This window comes from Linepithema humile, chromosome 1 (assembly GCF_040581485.1).
Source record: "Linepithema humile isolate Giens D197 chromosome 1, Lhum_UNIL_v1.0, whole genome shotgun sequence".
NCBI lineage: Eukaryota > Metazoa > Arthropoda > Insecta > Hymenoptera > Formicidae > Linepithema > Linepithema humile.
Window position 1 is genome coordinate 5,194,408 of NC_090128.1, and position 25,934 is coordinate 5,220,341.

A 25,934-nucleotide genomic window follows, 5' to 3' on the forward strand; every position below is an offset into this window, starting at 1 on the left:
AAAATTATATTACATAAAAACAATCGAAAGAAAAGTGCTACGTCAACATCAGATGCCACCAATAATGCCAATATTTATAATATGCATTTTCGTTAAATTTTTCTGATCACAAGCATGATTTTAAATATCAAAAAAGATATGTGATACTTGTTTGAGGAAGGTTTGCAATTTATTATTTTGATAGACATTGAAATGACATTGTTAGAGAATCAAAAGCACCGTGCAGTCTATCGTAATTTTTAAAAAATTTATAAAATCCATTTTTTTAATAAGCCAAGAAGAACGCTTTTTCTCTCACGACAATGAAACCTTGTAATGTGACGAGCGTTCTGTTGTAGATCTATTACACCCAGTCCGAGCCCGAGTCCCAGACACTCGAACGTACGACCCTCCCACCTGCCGCTGCAGAATGTCAGTCCTCGACCGCCTGAGCCCAACACGATTCATCGGCTGGCACCGAACCGCGGCATGTTGCACTCCCGACAGGCCAGCAACAACAGCAATCAGCAGTCGTCGCTGGACGACTCCGGGGTGGTGGACGATCACGACGGCGACGATGTTACGTCCGCCGAAGAGCACGACAAGCGCGAGTCGCGAGAGCACCGGGTCGAGCGGTCCCAGGAAAGGTCACCGCGGGATCACGGCCGGGCTCAGGATACAGGAGCCCTACAATCCCGTCTCGGCCCGCCGGCGCCGGTCACCGTGTCGGTGAAGACTGGCAACCGTGAGATCCGCGTGCTCAAGTGCAACGGGGTCAAAACCAAGAAACATATGTATGCGCTGCCGTCAGAGTACCTGTCGCACATTGTAGTTTTAGGTGAGCGAACACTACGATCGCGTCTGTTGATTGAAGCATTTGTTTATTGAAGCAATACCGCATGTAAACGGATTAGCGAGTCAAAATGTCCGAACTTGCTATCGAATAACTTGCCTTTAATTGAAATACCGTGAAACCAATTGGAAGTTAATTAACATAGCTTTTTCGGTATTCATGATTTCATTCAAAATGTGATCAAGATTAAATACTCAAAGCCGCAATTGACAATACTTGATGTATGGACGTTGTTTGTTGAAACAATATCGACTGTAAATGAATTAACATTCATGGGTTGAAATTTACATATTGTCTAACTAGTTTGTCCACTTTTACTCAACTATATATAAACTATAATACAACTATAATAGCTATTTACTTAAAATCAAGTAAAACTTGCACTTACAAAATTACGATTTATAATTTAATTAATTATTTTATTTTGAAAGTAGTGTGAGTCCATTTTTCCTTGTCCACGAAATATTAAAAGATTTGCATTTTAGTTTACTCAAAAATACCATGTTATCGATTTTCTCGAAATAGGACTTGCACCACTTTTAAAATCAACGGCTCAATTAATACATTCTATGTTGAATATTTAAGCAGCACACATTTTCGAATGTGACCCGGTATTTTTCATTAAAATAACACTAGCTGCAATCGGATTAGTGCACTAAGATTTGTTTACAGGTATATTTCGTTCATAGACCGCGTTATTAGTTTACTTATTAAAATATTTTCTATTGTAAATTTTTCGCGTATGCAAATTTTAAATAAAAAACTAAAACTTTCGACAAATAATATGTTACAGATGATCTTCCAGATAGAAACTGCGATAAGTGTATTCAATGCTGCGTAGATTACGAAGGATGGCTACGATTTCAGAACCACCTATATAAGGTAAACTTACTAATATTCGCTAAGATACGTATCATACAGTTCGATTGTAAATAAATTATGCGCTACGGGCGTAATTGACCCGAACAAACGGCTACTAATTACTGTCGAGCAGCGACCGGAGTAAAACATGCTTAACGTTGACCTGGTTCCGCTGGTGCGAAACGGTTTTTCGAGTATAATCATATTAGGGCATTTATTTCGTCCTCCTGTCACTTTTGTTAATTTAGTTTTGTTAATTCAGTTCTTAGAATATAAAGAGAGCATTGTCTCTGAATAATAACAGCGATATTTTTGAACATTTATTTCTTTAGTAAAATAAAACAAAAGGCGAACGATTTCTGATCGTTAAATTTAACTTTCATAGTTAGTTTTAATTTCAAACAAGAAAATTTTTCAAACGAGAACGCACGCTTGTATATACATACAAGAATACATTTCTTGAATAATCCGTAAATAATCCATGTCAAGGTGGTGAGAGATCCTCTCTTTGAGCTACTGATCACTCTCTGCATCGTTCTGAACACCGGCTTCCTGGCAATGGAGCATCATGGTATGAGCGAGTCGGTACGACAGACGCTCAACATCGGCAACAAGGTGTTCACCAGCATCTTCACGTTCGAATGCTTCCTAAAGCTTCTAGCGCTTAGCAAAGACTTCTTCAACAACGGCTGGAACAATTTTGACCTGATCATCGTCTCCGCGTCGCTCATCGATCTCACGTTCGAGCTGGTGGACGGACTGTCGGTAATACGCGGTCTCCGGTTGCTACGCGTGCTGAAGCTCGCGCAATCCTGGACGACGATGAAGGTCCTGCTCAGTATCATCATCTCGACGATCGGCGCCCTCGGTAATCTGACCTTCGTGCTGGTGATCGTAATCTACATATTTGCGGTCATCGGTATGCAGCTGTTCAGCAAGGACTACACCTTCGACAAGTTTTATCCGGATCCGGTGCCGCGCTGGAACTTCAACGACTTTTTCCACTCGTTCATGATGATATTCCGCATCCTGTGCGGCGAGTGGATCGAGCCGCTGTGGGACTGCATGCGCGCCGAGAGAGACGACGGGCCGGGCACATGCTTCGCGATCTTTCTCCCGGCCCTCGTGATGGGCAACTTTATGGTCCTCAACCTTTTCTTGGCGTTGTTGCTCAACAGCTTCAATTCCGAGGAATTAAAACAAAAAAAGGAGGAGGTCGGCGAGGAATCGAAGCTCGCGCGCTCCTTCGATCGCATACGGTCGATCGTGCGCAAGCAGAAACACCGTAAGGAGAACTCCGAGAATGAGAGAAACATACGGCTGGAGCAGATCGTGCGCGAGGTGATGGACAAGTCTGACCGGGAGAAGTACGCAATCCAGGAGACCGTGCTGAGCCTTCCCAAAGACAATATTTACAATAGATCGTATCAGGAGAGCCTCAATCAGCCGGTTTTCACGTACGATCCGATCTACCGTCAGGCGACCCTCACCACTTACAGTCAGAGCAGCCAGGAGACGGTGAAGGAGAACAAGAAGCTGACCGAGAAGGGCAACAGTAACGAGACCAATCCGGAGGAGGGCATTGAGCTGGAAGTGCTCAAGGACGTTAGCAAGATGGACGAGGAGGTGGCTATGCTGCAGGAAGAAAATCCGCTTCCCGCACGCAACGACGAGGTTATGGAGAAACGTCCTTGGCACGCCCTCGTAAGCTACGTGGACGAGCTCACGGTCGGTGGCAGAAGAGACAGCAAGGGCCGCTACATCGACGGCATGGGCTCGTTTCCGGGATTCGGTAGGAACAAGCAACGCAAGGAGCCACTCGATTGCTTCCCCCAGCACTGCTATCAGAAGTAAGACGTGCTTCTCTGCCGTAATAAAATTCAGGATTCATCCGCTTGCTAATTTGCTCGCGTACACAATTCCATTAATATAATTGCTGTTAAATAATATTCGGTAAATGCGATTGTTAAAGATGTAGCTGTATCAATCGCTGCCTTGCCACGGACATCGGCAAGAAGTGGATAAGAATCCGCACGGTCGTCCTGTCGGTGGTCGACACACCCGCCTTCGAATGGATGATCCTAGTCTTAATTTTCGCATCTTCCATAACGCTGTGCTTCGAGGACATCTACTTAGACGACAATCCTTTTTTGAAAAAAATTCTCTACTGGACCAATCTAGGCTTCTGCACGCTCTTCAGCGTCGAGATGCTTCTCAAGTGGCTAGCCTTAGGCTTCTGTAAATACTTCACCAGTTTCTGGACAATCCTGGATTTTATAATCGTTTTCGTAAGTACAATGAAAATCTTGCGCGCCGGACTCGGCGTTAATTATGCGAAATGTTGTGTGCGAGCGCTGTGGCATGAATTGTGCTCGTCGATTCCTTTGCTTGTCCTCCAGATATCACGTATTTGTATTCAGAGTGAGCCACCTAATTTCATAAATAACTTTTACAATTTTTATCGCTAACGATAACTGTGCAGTATTCGATGAGTGATATATAAAACAATTAATATTTTAATACAAATATTTCTTTTGTAATCTTAAAATGATAAGTTCAATAAAGTTTTGAGTTTTTGTTTGCGATAGAAATTGTAATAATTATTTTTTATCGTAAACTTAGGTGGTTTGCCCTGTATATATGATAAAATTAAGTAATTAAAATCATGTTGTACGATTTACGTGTGATAATTGTTTGTACTTGTTTCCGTGTTCCCTTTCATGTGTTTTATATGTGGCCCCATGGATCCAGGTACGTTGAGAATTATATGCCTCAGCTTTCCGTAATTTAAACGCAATCACGAATAATTTCAAATATTATTCACCGCAAATGTTACAGCGCATGTATTTCCTACGTCGCTTTTTGATTAATATATATGTTGTCAGACAAATCAATGTTTGCATTATTAATTAAATTCACATATGCATGAAGGAAATAATTTGTAATCAATACATTATGAAAAGAGAAGAAAATTCTGTCAAAAGATTCTCTTGCTTGATTAAATGAAGAACATTATGTTTAAAAGATGTATTCATAAAATATTAATTAAAACTATATTAACATATTTCACGTTCCGATAACGTAAAAATACGTCTATATATCATGCAACAGATGCGGCGCGAGATGTGTTAAAAGAATGTTCTTCGATTTTTTATAAATTGTATCTTTATTTCTTTTTAAAGCCCTATTAAAATTTAATCTTTACATTTCGCTTAAATTATTACTTTCCTTTCATGCATATGTAATGTTAACTTTGCTTGACCAATGTATCCTGTATTTTCTGTATTATATTATATTTATGTCTTTCTCCCTTCCTTTCTCTTGCTCTTTTTCTCGCTAAATAAGAAATCCATTACTTTATACTTATCCGCAATGCAGCTACATATGTAAAAGTCGTTGATTAAATAAAAGAATCTTTAGATACATATAGTAATAATAGCGTGACTTATGGTTCTATAATAACAAAAAAACTGATAAAAGAGTTATACACTAGTGTCGGAGCGCAAAAAATTTATTACAAATCAATACACAATAATGACACAGAAAAACATTTTAATCCAATTTTTCAGTTTTCTTCAGTCTGATATTGTAACACCGGTAAACAGTAAGCACGCGCAAACACTCAATCGCACAGTGTTTACACGTGATCACTATTATTTGTACCGATTACAATTCTATTAGACTGAGAAGGACTCAAAAATTTGGGCTGAAAAACTTTTCTGTATTTATATCATTGTTCTGCATTGATACAGTAATTAAAATTTATCTTTCTCTGCATGTAGAGCTAAAATTTTGTGTTTATACATGTATATGTGATTTATCTAATTTTTACTGCGTTCTACTTTCTGCTGAGCTTAATATAAAATATTTGAATACAAATTCTGAGCTTTACTTGCATATCATCCAAAATTATATTTTTTTTTATTAGATTATAAAATAATTTTTTAAAATAAATAACTTTTTTTCTTTTTTCTCATACAAAATAAATCATTATAAAATTTAGTACACGCAAATTTCAAATAATTTATTTAAAAATTGTTTTATCAAAATAATTTAGTGCCAGCTTTGGTATAGACATCATAAGTATAAAATACTAAAAATATTTGCATGAACTTCTTGAATAGAATTTAAAATAAAAACAAACAACGTCTCTCAGGGGTTTAAATCAATTCTCTCTTTAAACAGGTATCCATGTTTAGCCTTTTGATAGAAGAAAATGAGAATCTCAAAGTATTGCGATCACTGCGGACACTACGCGCCTTGAGGCCGCTGAGGGCAATCTCGAGATGGCAAGGCATGAGGGTAAATATTGCGCAGACAGAAAAAACTCTACTTCGAAAAATCCATTTGAACAACACAATACGCGAACGCATTTTTCCGCATCATTGAGGATTTTTCTTCCCGGCTCGCAGATCGTAGTGAACGCGTTGATGTATGCAATACCTAGTATATTCAACGTGCTCCTCGTCTGTCTCGTGTTCTGGCTTATTTTTTCGATAATGGGCGTCCAGTTCTTCGGCGGCAAGTTCTTCAAATGCATCGATGAGTATGGGGAAATGTTAGATACTTCGGTGAGTAATACTTTGATCCAATTCAATTTTTTAAGAATCAAAAATGTAATAAAAATTATATAATTTTATCTCAAATATTTCAAATATTATATAATATAATATTTTTAATATTAAAATAAATTTATATAATATAAATAGAGTACGAAGATTAAATTTTAGAGCTTTTAGTCATTATGCATTTTATTGGCAATGCAACCGTTTTGGTTTCAGATAGTGAACACAAAGGAGGAATGCTTCAGCAAGAACTACTCCTGGGAGAACAGTAAGATCACTTTCGACCACGTAGGCATCGCTTACCTGGCTTTGTTTCAAGTGGCGACCTTCGAGGGATGGATGGAAGTGATGGAGGATGCGGTGGACGCGCGGGGAGTGGATCTGCAGCCACAGAGAGAGGCGAATCTGTACGCCTACCTCTACTTCGTCATATTCATTGTCTGTGGTTCATTCTTCACGCTCAATCTCTTCATTGGAGTGATCATAGACAATTTCAACATGTTGAAGAAAAAGGTGAGCGCCGCTGACGGCCTACAATTTCTGAAAACGAAAGAAAAGATAGTCATTTTATTACATTTCAATATTTTAACCTTTTACATATCTATAATAATTACAAATCAACTCCTTCTTAATTTGCATATTGTATATGCGGTGGACATAAAACATTTCATTAGATAATTTAATATTTAATTTTAAAAACATCGATAAAAAAAATTTAAGTATAATTTTCAAATGTGGGTAATAAACTCTATTCTCCACGTGTTTTAATTTTGATAAAGTTCGTACAATTCAACTGCAAAATAATCAAACCATGATTTTTCTTTCAGTATGAAGGTGGGGTGTTAGAAATGTTTTTGACCGAAAGTCAAAAACACTACTACACTGCCATGAAAAAGCTTGGCCGTAAAAAGCCGCAAAAAGTTATAAAACGTCCGATGAACCAATTCCTCGCAATGTTCTACGACCTGTCCAATTCACGCAGGTAATTATATATCCCTTCATGACAAAAAGAGCACATATGAGCAGAGAATTTTGTTGCTTATAATTGTTTTGCGTAATAATTGTGCCTGTTTAATAACACTTTGGCGACCGACTTCATTTTCTCCACAACAGTAACAAATGTCAAATCCTTTCATTTCATCATTTTTCATATAAATTCAATAATATCATATCATAATAATATCATATCATAATAATATCATATCATATAATATTTCAAAATTCATATAATAATTCAAAATTATTTTAATATAAAAATTATTTCTTTTAAAGATAAAGATTCTTTATTTCTTTCATATTTCATGTGTAACTTAATTATTTTTTCTTCTTTTCCTTATATTTATTCTCTCTAAATATTATCTACGTTACATACATAGAAACATTGTTTTTAATGCTTTATTAATCAACTCTCACTATAACATAAAAATCTTACTTTTTAACTTTCTACAAGTCTTTGGTCTGAAACATTTATTCGGCGCCAAAGTGTTTTAATGCAATTAAATTCACCGCATTTATTTGCTACAATGTGATGAACGCGTAGAAATGGTGTGGTCAAAGTGACGTAAATGGTATCATGCGAGCGACGGTCGGACTGTGCAGCACGCGCTTGATCGCAATGCGGCGCGAGCAGTGCGGCAAGTGTATTTTTCTGCAAATTACAGATGTCTTAATAGCTAAATCGCTAACAACTAATACGCAAGTCATGACAATTGCAAAACAAGAGCTGTTGACGTATATATATAATAAATTAAAATGTTATTAAAAGAAAAATATCAAGAATTGAAAATTTAGCATATTCTATCAATTAGATTAAAAAATGCACACGAGCGTTTAGAAATATATATATTTCTGAACGCTCGTTTTCTTTCCTTTTGTGTGCATTTTTTAATCTAATTGGTAGAATATAAATTTTCAATTCTTGATATTTTACCTTTTAATAACATTTTAGTTAGTATATGCTAATAATTATATTAATTGAATAAGTGTCATCATATATAATTAATAAACTTATCGTTTTTATTCTCAAAATTTAACTCTTGCCAAGTTCATTTCTTAATATAATAACTTGCGGATGTTAACGGTTTACAGACATCTGTATTGCGAATTATTAACAACAAAGTAGTTTTGAAACTACACGACAACACTTCTTCGTTGTTCACGCCACGCTGTGATTGGGTATGTGCTTCACAGAATTTGAATCAATGTATTTTGTTACAATTTGTTACAATTTGCGATGAGATTTGTATAGATAGGTTTTCAGAGCACACAGATTGTGCTCGAGTTATAAATAATATTATTATTCATCAACGGTCAACTTTTATATCGGAGAAGTGATCTTACTATTTTCGTCTTCAATGTGCTTATCATCAACGACAAAAAGACTTCAGATCGAAGACCGAAGGTAAGTCATTGGAAGCTTTACTTTACATCACATTAATCGGATTATGTAGTTGTACTTTATAACAATATAAAAATTTTATATTATTTTTTCAAGTGACATTGTGCATAATTTTAAGATCACTAAAAATTGCATAATGCTTAGAAGATTGAAAGATTTCTTCTAATGCGTGTTGCTTCTCTCCGTTCACCGTTGCCAGATTTAAGGCCAATTCAATAGGAGATACAGTAGTTTACATATATTTCTCATGTACGGCCATGAATAACGCGTGGCGTATTCGTTTTTCGTGCCATAATATTTTTCTACACCCGAAAAGTCCTTGCAGGCATCGTTAATATCTATACAAATCGCCATGAGACCCGATGCGTGAAATTTCTTTTCAGCTTCCGGTAGAGGTAAGACCGCGAGAGATAAATGTTACGAGTCCGCAGTCTGTTACTGGGAATAATGGAAAATCGATATCTAAAGGACATTTACGTTCACCGTCTCTAAATTGTAGACGCAATGTCGGCTTATAGTGATACAACTGTACATAATGGATGAGATAAGCTGCAGCTTGAGAGCTTATGCAAACGTCGTAACTTTATAATTCCACACGCTGGATTATAGACGCAAACTTTCTCCCTCTTCCTCTTTCTTTCTTTCATTCTCTTTTTATGCAAATGTAGAATTAATTGCACAATAAAAAAATGTATGTCAGTGTAAAAATTATACATAAATAAAACTTCCATTATTTCATTTAAACTGTTTTAACAGATTTATAATTCTGCAAGCTATGCAAAGATTAAAATAATAAAATTACATATATGTTCAATATTAAAAAATAAAATTAAGCTTTCGAACAGTAATGTGTGTGTGTATAATACATAATATCTTTTTTTAACATATCGCAGTTTAATTTTATTATTCATTAAAATACTTTTTATATTTTTTTAATCGTTTTTAACTAATTTAATGTAAAAACTCGCACAAGTTCTTTAGCACGCAAAATTTGAGATCTTGTATATACATAGATCTAGATTATAGGAAGTCCATCGTAGCTCGCAAGGATATGCAAGGAAAGCGCATAAATGTAAGAATTAACATCTTGTAACATCTTGTACAGCAGATACTATTTACGCTATTTTTACCATGCAAATATTACATGCATGCGCCACTTTTGCACCGCAAGAAGAATAACGATTAATCATTAATCAATCAAGATCGCAAAGTTTATCGCAAGAGGGAGAGCGCGAGATGAAAGCCTTGGTATAAACTTTCGGCCTCTTTCCAGATTCGAAATAGCTATCTTCGTCTTGATATTCCTCAACATGCTGACAATGGGAATCGAGCACTACAATCAACCTCATCCCATCTTCTTCGTCCTCGAGGTGTCAAACGCGTTCTTTACGACCGTCTTCGGTCTGGAGGCGATCGTAAAAATAGTAGGTCTGCGCTATCATTACTTTACGGTGCCGTGGAACCTGTTCGATTTTCTGCTGGTATTGGCATCGATACTCGGTATTCTGATGGAGGACATCATGATAGACTTCCCTGTGTCCCCGACGCTCTTGCGAGTCGTGAGGGTGTTCAGAATTGGCAGAATCTTGAGGCTCATCAAGGCCGCGAAAGGTATCCGCAAGCTGCTCTTCGCCCTCGTCGTCAGTCTTCCAGCGCTCTTCAACATCGGAGCCTTGCTGGCTCTGATCACATTTATATACGCCATCATCGGCATGTCCGTTTTCGGACATGTCAGAAAACAAGGCGCATTGGACGATATGGTAAGTACGAACAGTCATTCATTAAAATTGATTGCTTATTAAATATATATTTTAATTAAAATTACATTTAGCATTAAAATTTCTTTCAATTTATATATATCTATGGAGAAAGTACAAGGACAAAAAGAATATTTTTAATTGTTAAAATTGAAATTTTGCTCTCAGGTGAACTTCGAAACTTTCGGTAGAAGTATGCAGCTGCTGTTCCGTTTGATGACCTCGGCTGGATGGAACGATGTGTTGGAGTCGCTGATGGTGCAACCACCGGAATGCGATCCTACTCCGAACAGCCGACAGATGAACGGAGATTGCGGATATCCTTTGCTTGCAATCACGTACTTCACATCATTTATTATTATTAGTTACATGATAGTCATTAACATGTACATTGCTATTATCTTGGAGAACTTCAATCAAGCTCATCAGGAGGAAGAGATCGGTATTGTCGAGGATGACTTAGAGATGTTCTACATTCGATGGTCGAAGTAAGATATTTTTCTCTTTATCCATTTTTATTCTTCTATTAGGAATATTTAGAAAATATATAATTTTCGTGGCTATCTTGTTGCGATTCTAAATAAAAATGTCCATTTTCTTATAGGTACGATCCGCATGCAACACAATTTATCAGCTTTTCGCAGCTGAGCGACTTTATAGCGAGCCTGGACCCGCCGCTGGGGATATCAAAGCCTAACTTGGTGGCGTTGGTTAGCTTTAATCTTCCCATCGCAAAGGGTAACAAGATTCATTGTCTGGACATCCTGCACTCACTCGTCAAGCACGTTCTCGGGCACGTCGAAGAATCAGACGATTTCAGAAAACTGCAAGAGCAGATGGACGTTAAGTTTAAGAAGCAGTTCCCGACCAGAAAAGAATTGGAGATAGTGTCTTCCACGAGGATCTGGAAGCGACAAGACAAGGCTGCCAGATTGATTCAACAGTCCATAAAAGAGTTTGTCGCGTGAGTATAAGCAGCTTTTAAATAAAAAAAAAATTAAAAAAAAATTAAAAAAAAACAATTCTTGTGGATGAATATCTTTTAGCTGTCTAATAACTTTGATTAAAAAAAGAATTTTTAGCTTTTTTTCTGCACAAAATGTATGCTAATAGATGTACAAAAAAAAATAATACAAAACAAAACGTGACGACGATTACGCGCAGGAGGAAGAGGGAACGCGAGAGGATCGCCCAGGAAGTGGACTCGCAGACGCAGACCTCGAGTCCGGGTGGCACGGATGGTAGGGGCGGGGGTGGATGGGGCGGTAAGCTGTCGGCTCTGCTGCATGTACACCGTGGTAGTCGGGCGAGTAGCCGCAAGTCCTCCAGGGCCAGCGACGCCAGTGACCTCAGCGAACTCGGCACCGCCTCGGCGTGGCTATTCCCAAATCTACCTCTGCTGTTGCTCTCCGGCGCCACAGGAACCCACGAGGACTTGCAACCCCCGGCACTGACCGTGTCCCGTCCCTCGCCAACCGCCGAACAACCTTCCGCCGCCTCCAGCTCTGGTTCGGACTCCCACGCTACTGTCAGGTTAGTTTTTCACGATGAGATTAATTTTAAAATTGTTTGAATCATCTCGAGATCGCATTAAGTCAATTAATGTCGATCAATAAACTGTATTAAATTCCTCTTCATTATTTTGAATTCAAAAATGTAAAATATCTTGCAAATTCAATTTAATCGCTAAAATATTAGCGACATTAATTAATTTATATATATGCCACTAGTTTATTATTAAATAAATTTAATTTAATTAAATATTAAATATGAAACGAGAGAGAGAGAGAGAGAGACATTTCTACTATCGAATATCGCTCACTTTTAATTTAATTTCAATTAATTGCAAAGGATAAGATACGCATAATTGTATCTGCCTGAGGAGTTTGCACATAAACAATTCTATTAACGAGCAATAATATATTTCACACTAAAATTAACCTAGTTCTTTTTCTTTCAAAACTCCTCAGGCAAACCGAGCAGGTAAACCTGAACATATGTTTAGAAATTTTTTAATTTTATCGTTTGATTTGTTGTACTATGCTACATGAAATGAGGATTAAAAATATCAATTAGAAGTTGAAGTATTGCATACATTGATTGCCAAGAAATATATAGTGTACGTTACCCTTGTTAAGCTAGCACCCCCACCACAAAAAATTAAAATAAAATATATACCATTGTGATGCAAAATGTACTTTGGTAAACGCAGATTTCGAAAACGTAAACGTATTTTAGCGAATTAGTCAATATATTATATTAGCAGACTAGAAGGTAACTGCTCGTTGTGCATAATTTATATCCCCGTAATGATTCACTGTATTGCTTATCGGTTTGTGATTAAATACAAAGTATAGAAAAAGTTGCAAATTTCTTAAATATATCCAAAAATAAGCATTTGTTTCAAAAATGCTTAATTTCCGAGATATTTATAAAAGTCTGAACTTTTTCTACACCTTCTATAGTTGAGTAAAACCAGTTGTTCTTATTGTTATTCGATATTAATTATTTGGCCGCTCTATATTAATTGATACGCATTTCATGACATTTAGATATAATTAACGTAATTTTGTTAGCATCGTGTCATGCTTCAATCTAGTCGGCTTTGAGTAAGACATTTTTTTCAATCGAAACATGTAATTTCGAATTATTGCATGCTAAATGTATTCATAATAACTTCATAGCATATTGTGTAAAACAAAAGTACGATTAAATAAAAAAAAATATTTTAGTTATATTATCGCAAGCATATTGTTTTTGTTTTGTTATTATACCTCGCTTGATACAAGTTGAAGAGACACATACGAGAAAGTATGACATTTTGTACTTCATTATTCATACCTTCGATTGCACTAACACAAAAAATTAGTTAACATTATGATATAAATAATTAACATGTTATTCAGCGTTTTTTCCATTAAATATTAAATATGTTTCGCATTAAATGAAAGAATTTTATATATTTACGTGCAATAATTGAGAAAATAACACATTTCACTGTAAATTGTTGTAAGTAGGAAACGGTTATTAAAAATTGCATTAATCTATAAATTATCGTTCTAAATTAATCTATAAATATCGTTCTGACGTATGGTTTTGTAACAATAAAAATTATGTGTCAAGGCGCAAAAAAAAATTGCGTTATTATCAAAAGATGATACGTAGTAATCAAGCAACGTGTCGACTCAATTTCGGATCGTTATCCTTAATCTGGCGAGACTGTAATCAATAAGGTGAACAGTTCACGTGGATAATGACATAAATTGATTGGGCCACAGAAGTTACCGCAGAAATTCAACTCTCCATTAATCAGTCGAGGCGAAGGAGCCCAAGTCCACGTGGACTGTCTGCTAAACTATTAACAAATCGGAGACAGTACGCGCGGAGTGTAACCAATCGCCGAAAAATTAGAAGTGATAGAAATCTTCAAGTCCACGTGAACCGGATTTTCTCTTCTAATCTCTCGGCGATTGATCATACTACTGTCAATTTGGAAAATACTTCGCGTGGAGAGGAAAAAACAAGATTGTGTAAAAGGTTAATTAAATTTTGGGTAATTAAATTTAAATTACATTGAAATTAGAAAATTAATTTTTATAAATTTACAGCAAAAACTTTATATTGCTATCATTGAAAATGTGAGTCTTGCATCCAGACGTTTGGCGATACACACCAAGATCAGATATTATCGTATGAAAAGTTTACTCATCCAGCCGTTCTTTGTCCGCAGATCGCTGGGCCCTACGCTGGGCCGACAGGATGCAGTGGAGAAGTATCCTGAGGAGGACGTGGTCAGCCCGCCGATCTCGAAGCGCGGCTCTCTACGTCCGAGCGGCACTACGCTCTCGTTAAACACGCTGCAGCGCGACATCAAAGAGGCAATCAATCGACGCTGCGGCAGTTTAAGACGGCGGGTACCGCCACCGGAACCGGTGCAACTACCAGAGGGTAGTGACGTCAGTATCCTGGTGACGGAACCTAGTCCAGAGAACACGGCGCCACCCACGGCGCGGCCACCACTGCTCAGGCAGCAGTCGGAGGCGACGGTGGTGCACGTATTAGTCCACCGAGAGAGCGAGGAGTACCGAGACACGCCGGATGACAGCTGATCCTAGTCCTGAGTGCGTCCCAGTGGTCGATGCCCTCTAACGATGTCGGATCACGAGAAGTCGCGCGGCGACAGCGATACGACTCATTGTCAGTGATAATACATACGTAGACATATAATACATGTAGACTTTTCACAGCGCAGATCTAATTAGGTAGAATAATAGCTTCTTCGAAGCGAATCTCCTCAAAACGAAATGCGACGTGCGCTGTGCGTGCGTCTGTATGTGTGCGTGCACTTATCGTCGAAATGTCAAATGAGACTTCGTAGCGATGGTTCTCGGCCAATTAGAAAAGAGATTGAAAAAAAAATGACAGATTCTTCATTGAATCTTAGAAACGTGAGATTATTTTGTTGAATCCACAATGTTTTCGATTAAAAATGTGATTAAAATTAATGAGTAGCATCCAAAATTATTGAGGAAATGCTTTCTAAATTATATGATCTCTGTGTGGATGTGTCCATATAATTCTCACTAACAACAAAAATTAAACAAAATATGCAAAATGCGATTTTTGTAACAATCTCGCGCAATCTTGTTACATGCGATATTTATGTATATACAACATGAGAAATGAATAACATAACATCTTATTATTAAAGAAAGAAAATTCAAAAGCTCTACAATATGAAATGCAAATAAATAATAATAGAAAGGCCAATTAGAGGCAATTATTATTCTATTATTATTTGCATTTCATTTCGAACAAAAATAAAGCTTCTATTATTTCAAAGCTTACGCTTGACAAAATTGTGAAAAAATCCACTGTGCAATTTTTTTCAATGTTTTCCTAATTGAGGAACATAATACTTAAGATTAAAATTTTTTCAAGAGCAAGGTTGAGAGCCATTGCATCAAGAGATGAAGAAAGGGACAAGGATGAGGAAATTAAAAGAGAATTTTCGACAGCTTTTTCATTACAATCGCAGATAGAATGCATCGTCGGAGAAACTTGAACGTTATTATAACGCTTTTTGACAAAAAATATATGCACCACAATGCTGGGTTTCCCGTAACAATGAGCGAATTACCAGCGTAGCGAAAGTACCAGATGTAGCCGTTTTCGAAACGAGAATATAATTTGTCAAGATACAGTTCTCGAAGTAGATTAATATCTAATTCGTTAAGACGCGAATTTTCAAAAGTCAAATAAATAGACTATGAATAATTTTGTATGTTTTTTAAAAGTAAATTTTGATTTCTTATGTTTTAATTTAAATAATTATTATTTAGAATAGATTTTATTGACTAAAAATGAAACAATTTGATTATACTTAGATTCTTGTCGTTTGATTTAATTATCTTGCTGTTATAAATATTTATTTACACGATAAATATTTTCTTTTTTAAAGATTTTTTTTCGAAGCTGTCTATGAAAATTTTTCTCTTACAAAAAGGTTAAAAACATGATAATCGATTATTTTGAATCAAAATTTTAATCATGAGAAAAGATCTCTGGATTTAAAAAATTTTTATTTTTTCAATCATCAATTCTGAGACTTTCATAAATTTTTCTTTACTTTGACCAATGAAATTTTAATTATAAGAAAAAGATCTCTGAATTAAAAATATTATCTTTTCAATCGCAGACTCTCCGATAGTTTTCTTTTTTTTTCTTTTTTTTACTTCGAGCACTGTAATCATCATCGACAACAGATCAACTCCGACGATTTGATCAATCAATGAAAAATATTATTATCATATTATTACATCAGTAAAAGATTGAACCGCAATATTAGGCATCAGTGTACATAGTATAAATAACAAACGGTTATATTATTAATTTTTGCTAACAAGAAATCCATATTTGATGCGAATCATGACTAATATACACACATATATATATATATATATATATATATATATATATATATATATACATATATATATATATATATATATACATATATATATATCGTAAGTTCTAAGGACAATTTAATGCTTTTCACTTTGAAAGATGAATCTTTAACACACTTTAACCGCGCACTTCCGACGCCTTTTGATCATACTGATATGTACAAATTGTTCGCAGCGTTAGTTTATATTAGCAGTTTTGTCTGTGCCGTGTAATTAGTATTAAATGTAAGTCAGAGATACAACTTTTTAATAGTAGTTTTGTCAGTCAGATAAAAATATTGCGTTAATCGATGAATGAGAAACATAATTATACGAGAGCGCAGTAGCTTAATATTATAATTCGTACAAAATAATCAACGCCAGTCGACACTTTTGCGAGTACAGTCGGATTTACGCAATTATCACTAACTAATTACTAGTAACTATTTTGAGATAAGATTAAATGAGATAAGATTAAAATTGAAACGACGGATTCTCTTCTGAGATAGCGACTATTTCTAGTAAGTTACGCTACCCTGGTAAGAGCATACTTTCGGTTTAATTGTTAATTTGTTTCCTTAATCAATTTTGATCAAATTTAGCTATTCAATCTCAGTATCTATACAAAAATAATGTACAGACAAAATATTCAAATTATTGTTTTATGTATCCAAGTAGACAAATAATACGAAGATGTTGCTATTTATTTATTAAGATTTCTTCTCAAAAAATGATTTAAACATTTTATATGTAAATTATACGTATATGCCTATTATTGAAATTTCAAACTTTGGAAATAATAAAGCTTTTCAACACTCTGTAAAAATAATAAAAATTTTTAACACCAAAATTTCAAATTGGAAATTCTGGAGACAAAATTACAATTAAAATATTCAATATTAAAATGCCAAAAATGACATTTTCTAGAAAAAAATGTAATTTTAATTACCGAAGATAATTATGAAATACCCAACAATTTCATCAACCGCAAAGTCGATTGAATCGCTTGCTTACTATTCGGGATAACGTTTCAGCCGTTGTTATTTCATTCCATTAAATTCTCAAACTTCGCCCAATAGTTTCTTGACACTGATTTAACGTAGCTTCAGTAATCAAGAAAGTCATATTTGCACTTGCGCGTGCACACAGAGAGAGTTACTTCTCATTGAAAAACCTCGAAACTACCTTTTTACATTCTAACTTTACATTTATATCGTGATCCTTGTCTCTTACATCGCGATTAAGAGTGGTCGGACCAAATCTGGGCACATTCGACTTCATTGAACGATTTTCTTTTCAGAAAATAAAAAATGGAAAGAAAAACTCATAGATTGTTAGCACGTAGATAACGCAGACCGCTCGGAGTTTGCTACGAAGAACGAATTTTACCGGTATACAAAAAGAGTACTGCCTCAAATCTTAGGGTAAATCACTCGTGTCAGTAATTAACGGCAAGGTGAATCGAAAAAAAAAAAAACGAATAAAATACGGGCGGAGATAATGTGGCTTCCTTCGGTGATTTTACTATCGTAACCAAAGTACTCGGATTCCTTTCTCCACGATAATACAGGATTTCTTTGACCCTGTTTTCTCTAAAAACTAAATTACGATCAATTTGTCATGAATCTTTCATATATAGCTCTAGATGGCGCGTAAATTTTTGACACCGCTCGTTAGCCAGCCTCAATATCATAAAGACGTTTTGTTCACCTCGCTTATCGCTCGCAACATCGTGCGAATGTTCCTAGTGAATCGACGAAGAAGGTAGCTGATTCGAGAGACAATCTTTCATTCTAACGCGCGGCACAAAAAGTGCGTGCAACCGCGACGATCATTAATACGTTGTACTGCCATAGTTGCTCGATTTATTAAACGTCCACCAGATCTCTCTCTCTTTATCTCTCTTTTTAATCTTACAATTAGAAAAAAATCGTCTGAAGCTTGCCACAATAATTACACATTTATATCTTCAAGATTTCTTGTCACAAATATATCCTGATATTTAATATCTTGCGCAAAAATCCTTAGATTACATCATTTCTAATTTAATAAATCATAAACTCTTCTTGAACACTTTTTTGTCATTATTTCAATATTAGTTTTGCAAACTTCAATTAAATTTTAACCAATATAATAAATGAAATAGATTTTGATCTTACAAGTATCTTTTAAAAGAAACAATATTAAAATGCCGCTCTTAAAAAAATATATTTTGCCTTATATTTAGAGCAAAACCTACGTTTATGTTATGCCGCTCTTAAAAAAATATATTTTGCCTTATATTTAGAGCAAAACCTACGTTTATGTTATTATTAACAAAAAAAATATTATCTTTTATAAAGAAAAACACGTGAGGCTGGCTTTGTTAATAATTTTGTTAGAATTTCAAACACTCGGAGAAGAAATACATACGAACGCACCTTTGAATTTCCACGGACAACGAATTATTTTAAGGAACACCTCGTAACCATATTTATTATCCTAGATAAGTATTATGTTCCGACGTGAACCTTCCGACATTTCTTACAGAGATTTCCAACATTGTTATTCCGAAAAAGGAATACCCCGCTCTCTTATTGTCAGTTCGTTACCTTTATAGATAAAATGTTGCCACTGAAATGCCACAACCTCACGTTGACCTATAGTGCCTATTATCAATTAGCGGACACTGAATGATTGAATATCTCGTTGCCGAAATCCCATTTTTGCAAGCATCCCAACTCGCATAGCGCAAGTATTTAATTAAGATTTTTGAATATTCCTTATATATATATATATTAACACACTTAATAATTATTTTCGCGAAAATAGTTTTTTATTCTTTTGATTGAAATACTTTATTATTAGAAATATCTAATATTAAAAATTAAGAGATTGGATAACAGCTGCTTTCACGTTTTGATAAAAAGAAATTAACTTAAAATTATATTACATATAAAATCTTATACAATGAATAAAATAATAAAAATGATCTTTACGACAAATAAAATGTCATTTAAGAAATACTCAGAGATCGGAATGTTCAATGAAATCTATCTGTTAAATATTTGCGCAGTACGAAAGGCGACGTTAACATGTGCGTAGAATAAATTAGGCTCGCGTAGCGTTATTACAATATTACTATGTATATCAATCTTAATTAATCAGGTTGTAGTACTTCTGTGCTTGACAAGCTTAACAACTCCATTCGCGCACGTCAAAGAAAGAGCAAGAAAAAGGAGGAGAAAAGAAAATAGGAAAACGTTTTCTTGATTGGCGAATTTGCGAATCGGCAAACGATTCCGGGATTATCCTCGGAAGCTGGTTTTCACGAGGCATATATATAATATAAAATTATACGTCAATTAAAATTATATATATATATATATATATATATATATATATATATATATACACATACGCCAGCGCGCGCGCGTGCATGTACACTTACGTAACTGGCGCAAAAAAGGCATTTTGTCATAAGCGCTCATACGATCGCAATATGACTTTTGTGTGTGTGTGTCTGCGTGTGTGCGTGTGTGTGTGCGCGTGTAAAAATTTATCATGCTTGCGTGCGTGCGTGCGTGCATGCGTGCGTGTACGTGCATCTATTTCCACGCATACGTATACCTGTACATATATACATAGATAAAATGAATAAAGCTATTGTTATTACGGAACGGAAGAGACTGGAATGTATGCAAGCTGCACTTTCGAGAGGCTGCATCTTCTTCGACAACTGTACAATCATGCGGGGGCGACTCGCCTTGTCTAAAAAAAAATTACCCTATATAGAGTACTAATTAGCCCTTTTCTGATCGCGCGTCTGCGTATGTGTCCGCAAATGAATAAATCCGCGTATGCTCAAGCCTACACAGATACTCATACTCGCTGATATATAATATATACACATGGTAATATATCACTATACATATAATACATAAATATATAATGCATATATACATGTCGGAGAAAGGAGACAAGAGACAGTTTATATCGCTATTATTTCCAAGTTGCAGTATCGATGTATCCAGTTAGGACCATTCTTCGGCTACGAGAAAGAGCTCGCAACGATTTTTGCGCGAGAAATAAGAATGAAAGTCGAGCGAGTAACTCCTTTGCTGTAAGCTTTCTTAAATCAGACCCCCTTACCCCTCCCTCTTTCTCACTTTCTCGCTTGAAGATTAGGGGCCTAAGTTGTGTTTTTATCCGGCCCCGCGTATTGTCGAGCTCTAAAACCGAAAGAGAATGATCTATCGCAAGTTACAGAGATGAATTGTACCACATACACGCCACTTATATATATGTATATATTTAAAGACACTAATGGCTTATTAGTGTCTTTAAAAATATCTGGTTGGGACATACAATCTCTGTAAATGCAAAGAAAGTTGCTCGATAAAGGCGATACTATGCGGCTGCTTTTTCGAAATAAAGCGTAATACATTAGATACATTCGTTAGCCAGTTGCTTTCAATCGTATGTCATCTATATCATAAAAAATGCGTCTTTGAGTACCTTGCGGAAAGTAGACGAATCTAAAGAGATTGTAATTTATGTGCAAACTTAATACATTGTATATGACATACACATATAATATATGATATTAGGAACTGTTTTTCTCTGCAAATTGCTAATTGCAAAATTACTGAAATTGATTTGCTGAAAATTGCTGAAAACAATTTCAAAAAAATTTATTATATTTAATCAAAATAATTTTAATTTAAAAATATATAGCAACTACATAGAAACGGTTCAATACAAGTTAAATTATAAACACAAATAAAATAAAATTTAAATAAATAATTTATTTATTGGAAAAATTGAATAAATTTAAAGCATTTATGTTATTTTCTTAATTATAGCTACTTTCATAATTATGCAATTATGTATTAATTAAAATTTTAAGATCTATGAAATTAAAGTAAAATTATGTACAATTTTATAATCAGTATAATAAAATAAGAAAATAATTAAATTTAAAGCAATAAAAACAATTCTTGAGAAAAATAATTTCGTAAATTCAGAAATTTGTAGGTTCGCAAAAAAAAAGTTTTGTTATTTCAATTTTCGCATATTTTCCGCAGGATAAAACAAAAATTATCTTTGTGAAAAGGACTCATTGCAAAAATCATTTTATAAAAGACATAATAAAGAGAAGAAATCTCACACGAGACAAGCGTACACATCGGACTTACATATATCGAGCTTAAAATATTTTATGGTCTAGACGAATAGTTGGCGATATCGTGATTTCGTATTAAAATAATAATTCTCCATCATTCGCAGTTTATATAAAAAACCGCAGAACGACCTACATTAGTCCATTGCTCTTCGCGTGTAAAACAGAAAGGATGAATTAAAGGAAATCGAACAGCGACCTATTCTGATTAACTCTGTAAAATAACGATTTAGAATTTCTCTGAATGAATCGCTAATATCTCCTTTAATTCATCCGTTTCTTGCAGAGCAATTACTTAGGATATTAATAAATGCCATAAAATGTTTTACACGATTTAATGATATAGATGCCTCGGGGATTCTTTCCGCAATTTAACTGCAACTTATTTCCTTTACTTATAATTTTCTCTTGCCACTGCATACTTTTTATGCGATAACGACATTTCCGCGATAGGCCATTTCTCATATTCTGCTCCCGTGAAATACGATTGTGCACGTCTTACTTCGCTTTACCCTTAATTATAAATAATTAAGAGTCTGTTGCAACGACTACGATTAATTAATTACAATCGACAATCTTTTATTTCTTTGTTTTCAAATCATAGTCTTAATTGCAATATTTAGAACAACCACGTCTTGCCACTTTCTCTTAGTAACAAAAGTTCAAAAAAATTTCAAAATTTTTAAAGTAACAAATAAATTATCCTACAAATTAATCTTTAATTAAGTTTTTTTAGATTAAAATCCATGCAAATTTAAGCAAAGAAAATTTTATTGTTCATTTATTTTTAAAGTATAATTGTCAAAAATTTTTCAATTTTTAACATTAAACAAGTGTCAATGTATCAATGTACATGGAAAGTATTTGTATATTTCTTTATATAAATAAATTTAACTTTTTAACTACAGTACAGTCGACTGGAAAAAACGGCGATAATTGCAAGACATTTATAAATGGAAAAAATAAACTTATTTAATTAAAATAAATACGAAAGTCGATGCAACAGACCCGAAAGAAATGTACATTATCAATGCGCGATACTGATCTATCGAGACATTATAATTATAACACAATCTTTAATAATTTTAGGTCAGTCTTGAATTGAAATGCGTACTGGAAAATATTTCTTATTTCGCTCTCCGCCTGACTCGAAGGCGCGCAACTCGTCAATACACAACGTTGTTAATAATATATTGTAGTATATAATTATAGATAATAAAACAAACGAAATAATTAGAAATGTTAAAACGTTAGAAAATTGTTGTTATTTCCGTTAGAACATTATCCCCCCCCCCTCTCTCTCTCTCTCTCACTCCTCTCTCTCTCTTTTCTTCCTTCGTATATTATTTCATAATACGTAAAATATATTTCGTCTCGTATTAAATGTTTCAAAGCTGGCAAGCGGTCAACATGACCGGTTTGTAATTTTTTAGAATAATTATTTAAATTACTAGTATTAAACTTTTTAACTACCTCTCCCCCCCCCCCCCCATTACTTAGATACAATAAAAATTATTTTAAGTATTATATTACACATTTTATATGATACTTACAAAACAAATTTTATTACGAAAATTGTATGATATTTTGCACGACAATGATGAGGAGCGGTTTATCACATTACGTAAAGAATGGTACGGCGTACGTGTGTCATTGTTTACATTCCATTCTACCACTATCTCTTTCTATTGTGTTATACATTCTGTTATCCTTAACGTACCCCTACCTATTGTTAATCGCACGGCGGCACTCGAATGGATCGGATCGTTCTCTATCGGCGCGTTACCTCCTCCAATACTACTCCTTACTACTTTCCAACTCCCCTCCCCCTTTCCATCGTTACCTGTTGCATATACGGCAGGGTGTTGAACATGTATTCCGTGCGATACGAATTCGAGTTTTACTTTTGTCTTAACATGGCAAAATACGCGTCGGAAGTGTCGTGTGAATTACGGAATAAACAGCAATAAAATTAGCATTTTGTATAATTATGTGAGTATAATGAATAAATTTACTCACCGAACGTTGTAATCTAAGTACGCCCTCAGCTTTACCTGGAAAAATTAATATATATTTGAATCATTAAAAATTCTTATACATATGCTAATTATTATGTATTATTTAATTATTTCTATTTTAAATAGAACAAGTATATTGAGTAAATTGTGTTAATAATTATTTGAAAATTTAATTAATATTCAATAAATGTCTCAGTAAATATTTTTATAAATATCTTATAATAATCATATATATCATAAATACACCCGTACAGATTGTGATTATATATATGTGTTATTACACAAATTATGTACATATTTGAATAATAAACAAATAATTATGCTCACCAGCTAGGTTATTGCAGTGCTTCACCCGCTGCAGATTCCATTTTACAATTGAACTATTCCGCATCAGCTCCATCGGAGAATCGATGAACATCGAAATTCACTTGTAGTTACACACACTATCAAACAAAACTCACTCGTGCACTTCACTTACGCGAAAATACGTCGCAAATTTTCAAAATACTACATCTAACGAAATTAACCTACACCGCGCGCTCAATCAGTGATCGAAATCTACGTATTCACTGGTATTATAGCACTGTACATTGCATTTCGATCCACGGGACAGCAAGAAATCAACATTTGATCATACACAATCGACGTTTGATCATACAACAATGGACGAAATCTCATTAATCGCGAACACCTGCAGTAAATAATACGCGATAAATAATTATCTTTCCGGCAATCGCTCGTCACTTTAATTAAGATACTCCGGATAAAAACTCGCAGTACAATAACCAACAAAACGTCGCGACGCGATACATTGCGGAACACTCGCGAATATCATGAACACCCGTATTAAATAATACGTTCCGATAATTGCTCACTATTTTAATCGATATTTCTAACAAAAATTATACTTACTATACATTTTTAACAAATAAAATACGCGGTTAATCGCGAAACACTCACATACCGAACTGACGTATCGTAAAAATGAAAACTATGTGTCATGGCAGCCGAAAATATGGCGCGAAAAGCGCGCTGCATCAATCGGTAATATTGTTAATGATCCTAACGACATAACATTAATTGTCGTTAATAGAAATTTATTGTAGCAATTCAAAAGAGGGCGCACATTGATCAACATCGATTGGCAGTATGGCCAACGATGTGACATAATTAGAGCCATGGCATATAGGAAACGTAAGAAGTAAGACTTAGGTAGTCAGTAAATTGGCCAATCACAGTTGAATATCTTCGACTGTGATTGACTAATTTGTTTGCTGCTAAAATCTTACTTATGTCTTTTCTATGCTCCTTGGCCTTACAAATTTCAATATTGGTAGTATTGCCGATCACCATAATGTGCAATTTATGTCATTACTGAACGGTTCAGAATGCAGAGCGGGAATATTTTATCATTAATCGCCTATTTTATCCATTAGAAGTGCAAGTCTTGATCGGGTTTTTTGATCGGGACCCGATCGGGTTTTTGATCGGGACCCGATCGGATTTTTGATCGGGACCCGATCGGATTTTTGATCGGGACCCGATCGGGTTTTTTAATCGGGACCCGATCGGGTTTTTGATCGGGACCCGATCGGGTTTTTGATCGGGACCCGATCGTGTTTTTGATCCGGACCTGATCGGGTTTCTGATCGGGACCCGATCGGGTTTTTGATCCGGACCCGATCGGGTTTTTGATCGGGACCCGATTGTGTTTTTGATCCAGACCCGATCGGGTGTACTCATCAGGACCCGATCACTCTTGCCTGATCAGTTTCTTATCGAAACCTTATTAATATTTCTACTCGGGTCCCGATTGGGTGTACTCATCAGGACCCGATCACTCTTGCCTGATAAGTTTATTATCGAAACTTTATTAATATTTTTACTCGAGTCCCGATCGGGTGTACTCATCGGGATCCGATCACTCTTGCCTGATCAGTTCCTTATTAATTAGGATCCTTATCTGGTGATTATGAGGTTTATTAATTATTATTATTTTTGTGAGGCAGCTAGAGGATTTACTACAGTAAAATTAGTACCTGGAAAAATAAATTTCAAAATACGATTTTATATAATTGTAATAAGGTATGTTTTCTTTATGTTTCTTTTTTTTAATATTGTTTTTGGTAATATTTTTGTGATATTTTAGATATTATCTCGCATTATAATGTATTATCATCAAAAGAAGAAATTCAAGACTCAAGTTATTTAATAATGTAAGGTATTGAGATGGTACGTGCCAAAAACATCGCAACACAATGATAGAATAAAATCCAATAATCTGTATTTCGTTTAGCCCCGTTATGTATTACATACTATATATCAATATGCTATGTTAAATAAAAATATATAAACTTTATCGAAATTATTCGTATTACACATTTTCTGTGTGTGTGT

General features: G+C 34.9%; 1 protein-coding gene and 1 long non-coding RNA gene across 3 annotated transcripts in view; one reads left to right on the forward strand and one right to left on the reverse strand.

Annotated features, from left to right (window-relative positions):
* LOC105679779 (Na channel protein 60E) overlaps positions 1–22,767 on the forward strand; it is a 70,434-nt gene extending 47,667 nt beyond the window's left edge. Inside the window, exons 9-21 of one of the 2 annotated variants that reach the window (XM_012380027.2) lie at positions 339–817; positions 1,626–1,714; positions 2,183–3,543; positions 3,666–3,981; positions 5,879–5,995; positions 6,106–6,264; positions 6,475–6,771; positions 7,086–7,240; positions 9,930–10,416; positions 10,582–10,901; positions 11,018–11,377; positions 11,578–11,946; positions 14,144–22,767. In XM_012380027.2, coding sequence (XP_012235450.1) covers positions 339–817; positions 1,626–1,714; positions 2,183–3,543; positions 3,666–3,981; positions 5,879–5,995; positions 6,106–6,264; positions 6,475–6,771; positions 7,086–7,240; positions 9,930–10,416; positions 10,582–10,901; positions 11,018–11,377; positions 11,578–11,946; positions 14,144–14,522 — 4,888 coding nt within the window. In that variant the 3' untranslated portion in view covers positions 14,523–22,767. Of the gene's footprint in view, positions 1–338; positions 818–1,625; positions 1,715–2,182; positions 3,544–3,665; positions 3,982–5,878; positions 5,996–6,105; positions 6,265–6,474; positions 6,772–7,085; positions 7,241–9,929; positions 10,417–10,581; positions 10,902–11,017; positions 11,378–11,577; positions 11,947–14,143 lie in introns of those variants that run through there. The other variant, XM_067361268.1, reaches the window with a different exon arrangement.
* LOC105679782 (uncharacterized) overlaps positions 1–24,694 on the reverse strand; it is a 28,793-nt gene extending 4,099 nt beyond the window's left edge. Inside the window, exons 1-3 of the long non-coding RNA XR_001101894.2 lie at positions 23,865–24,694; positions 23,539–23,573; positions 6,562–6,798 (exon numbers count right to left, since the gene is read on the reverse strand). This is a non-coding gene — a long non-coding RNA (uncharacterized lncRNA). The remainder of the gene's footprint in view (positions 1–6,561; positions 6,799–23,538; positions 23,574–23,864) is intronic.
* Positions 24,695–25,934: the final 1,240 nt, after the last annotated feature.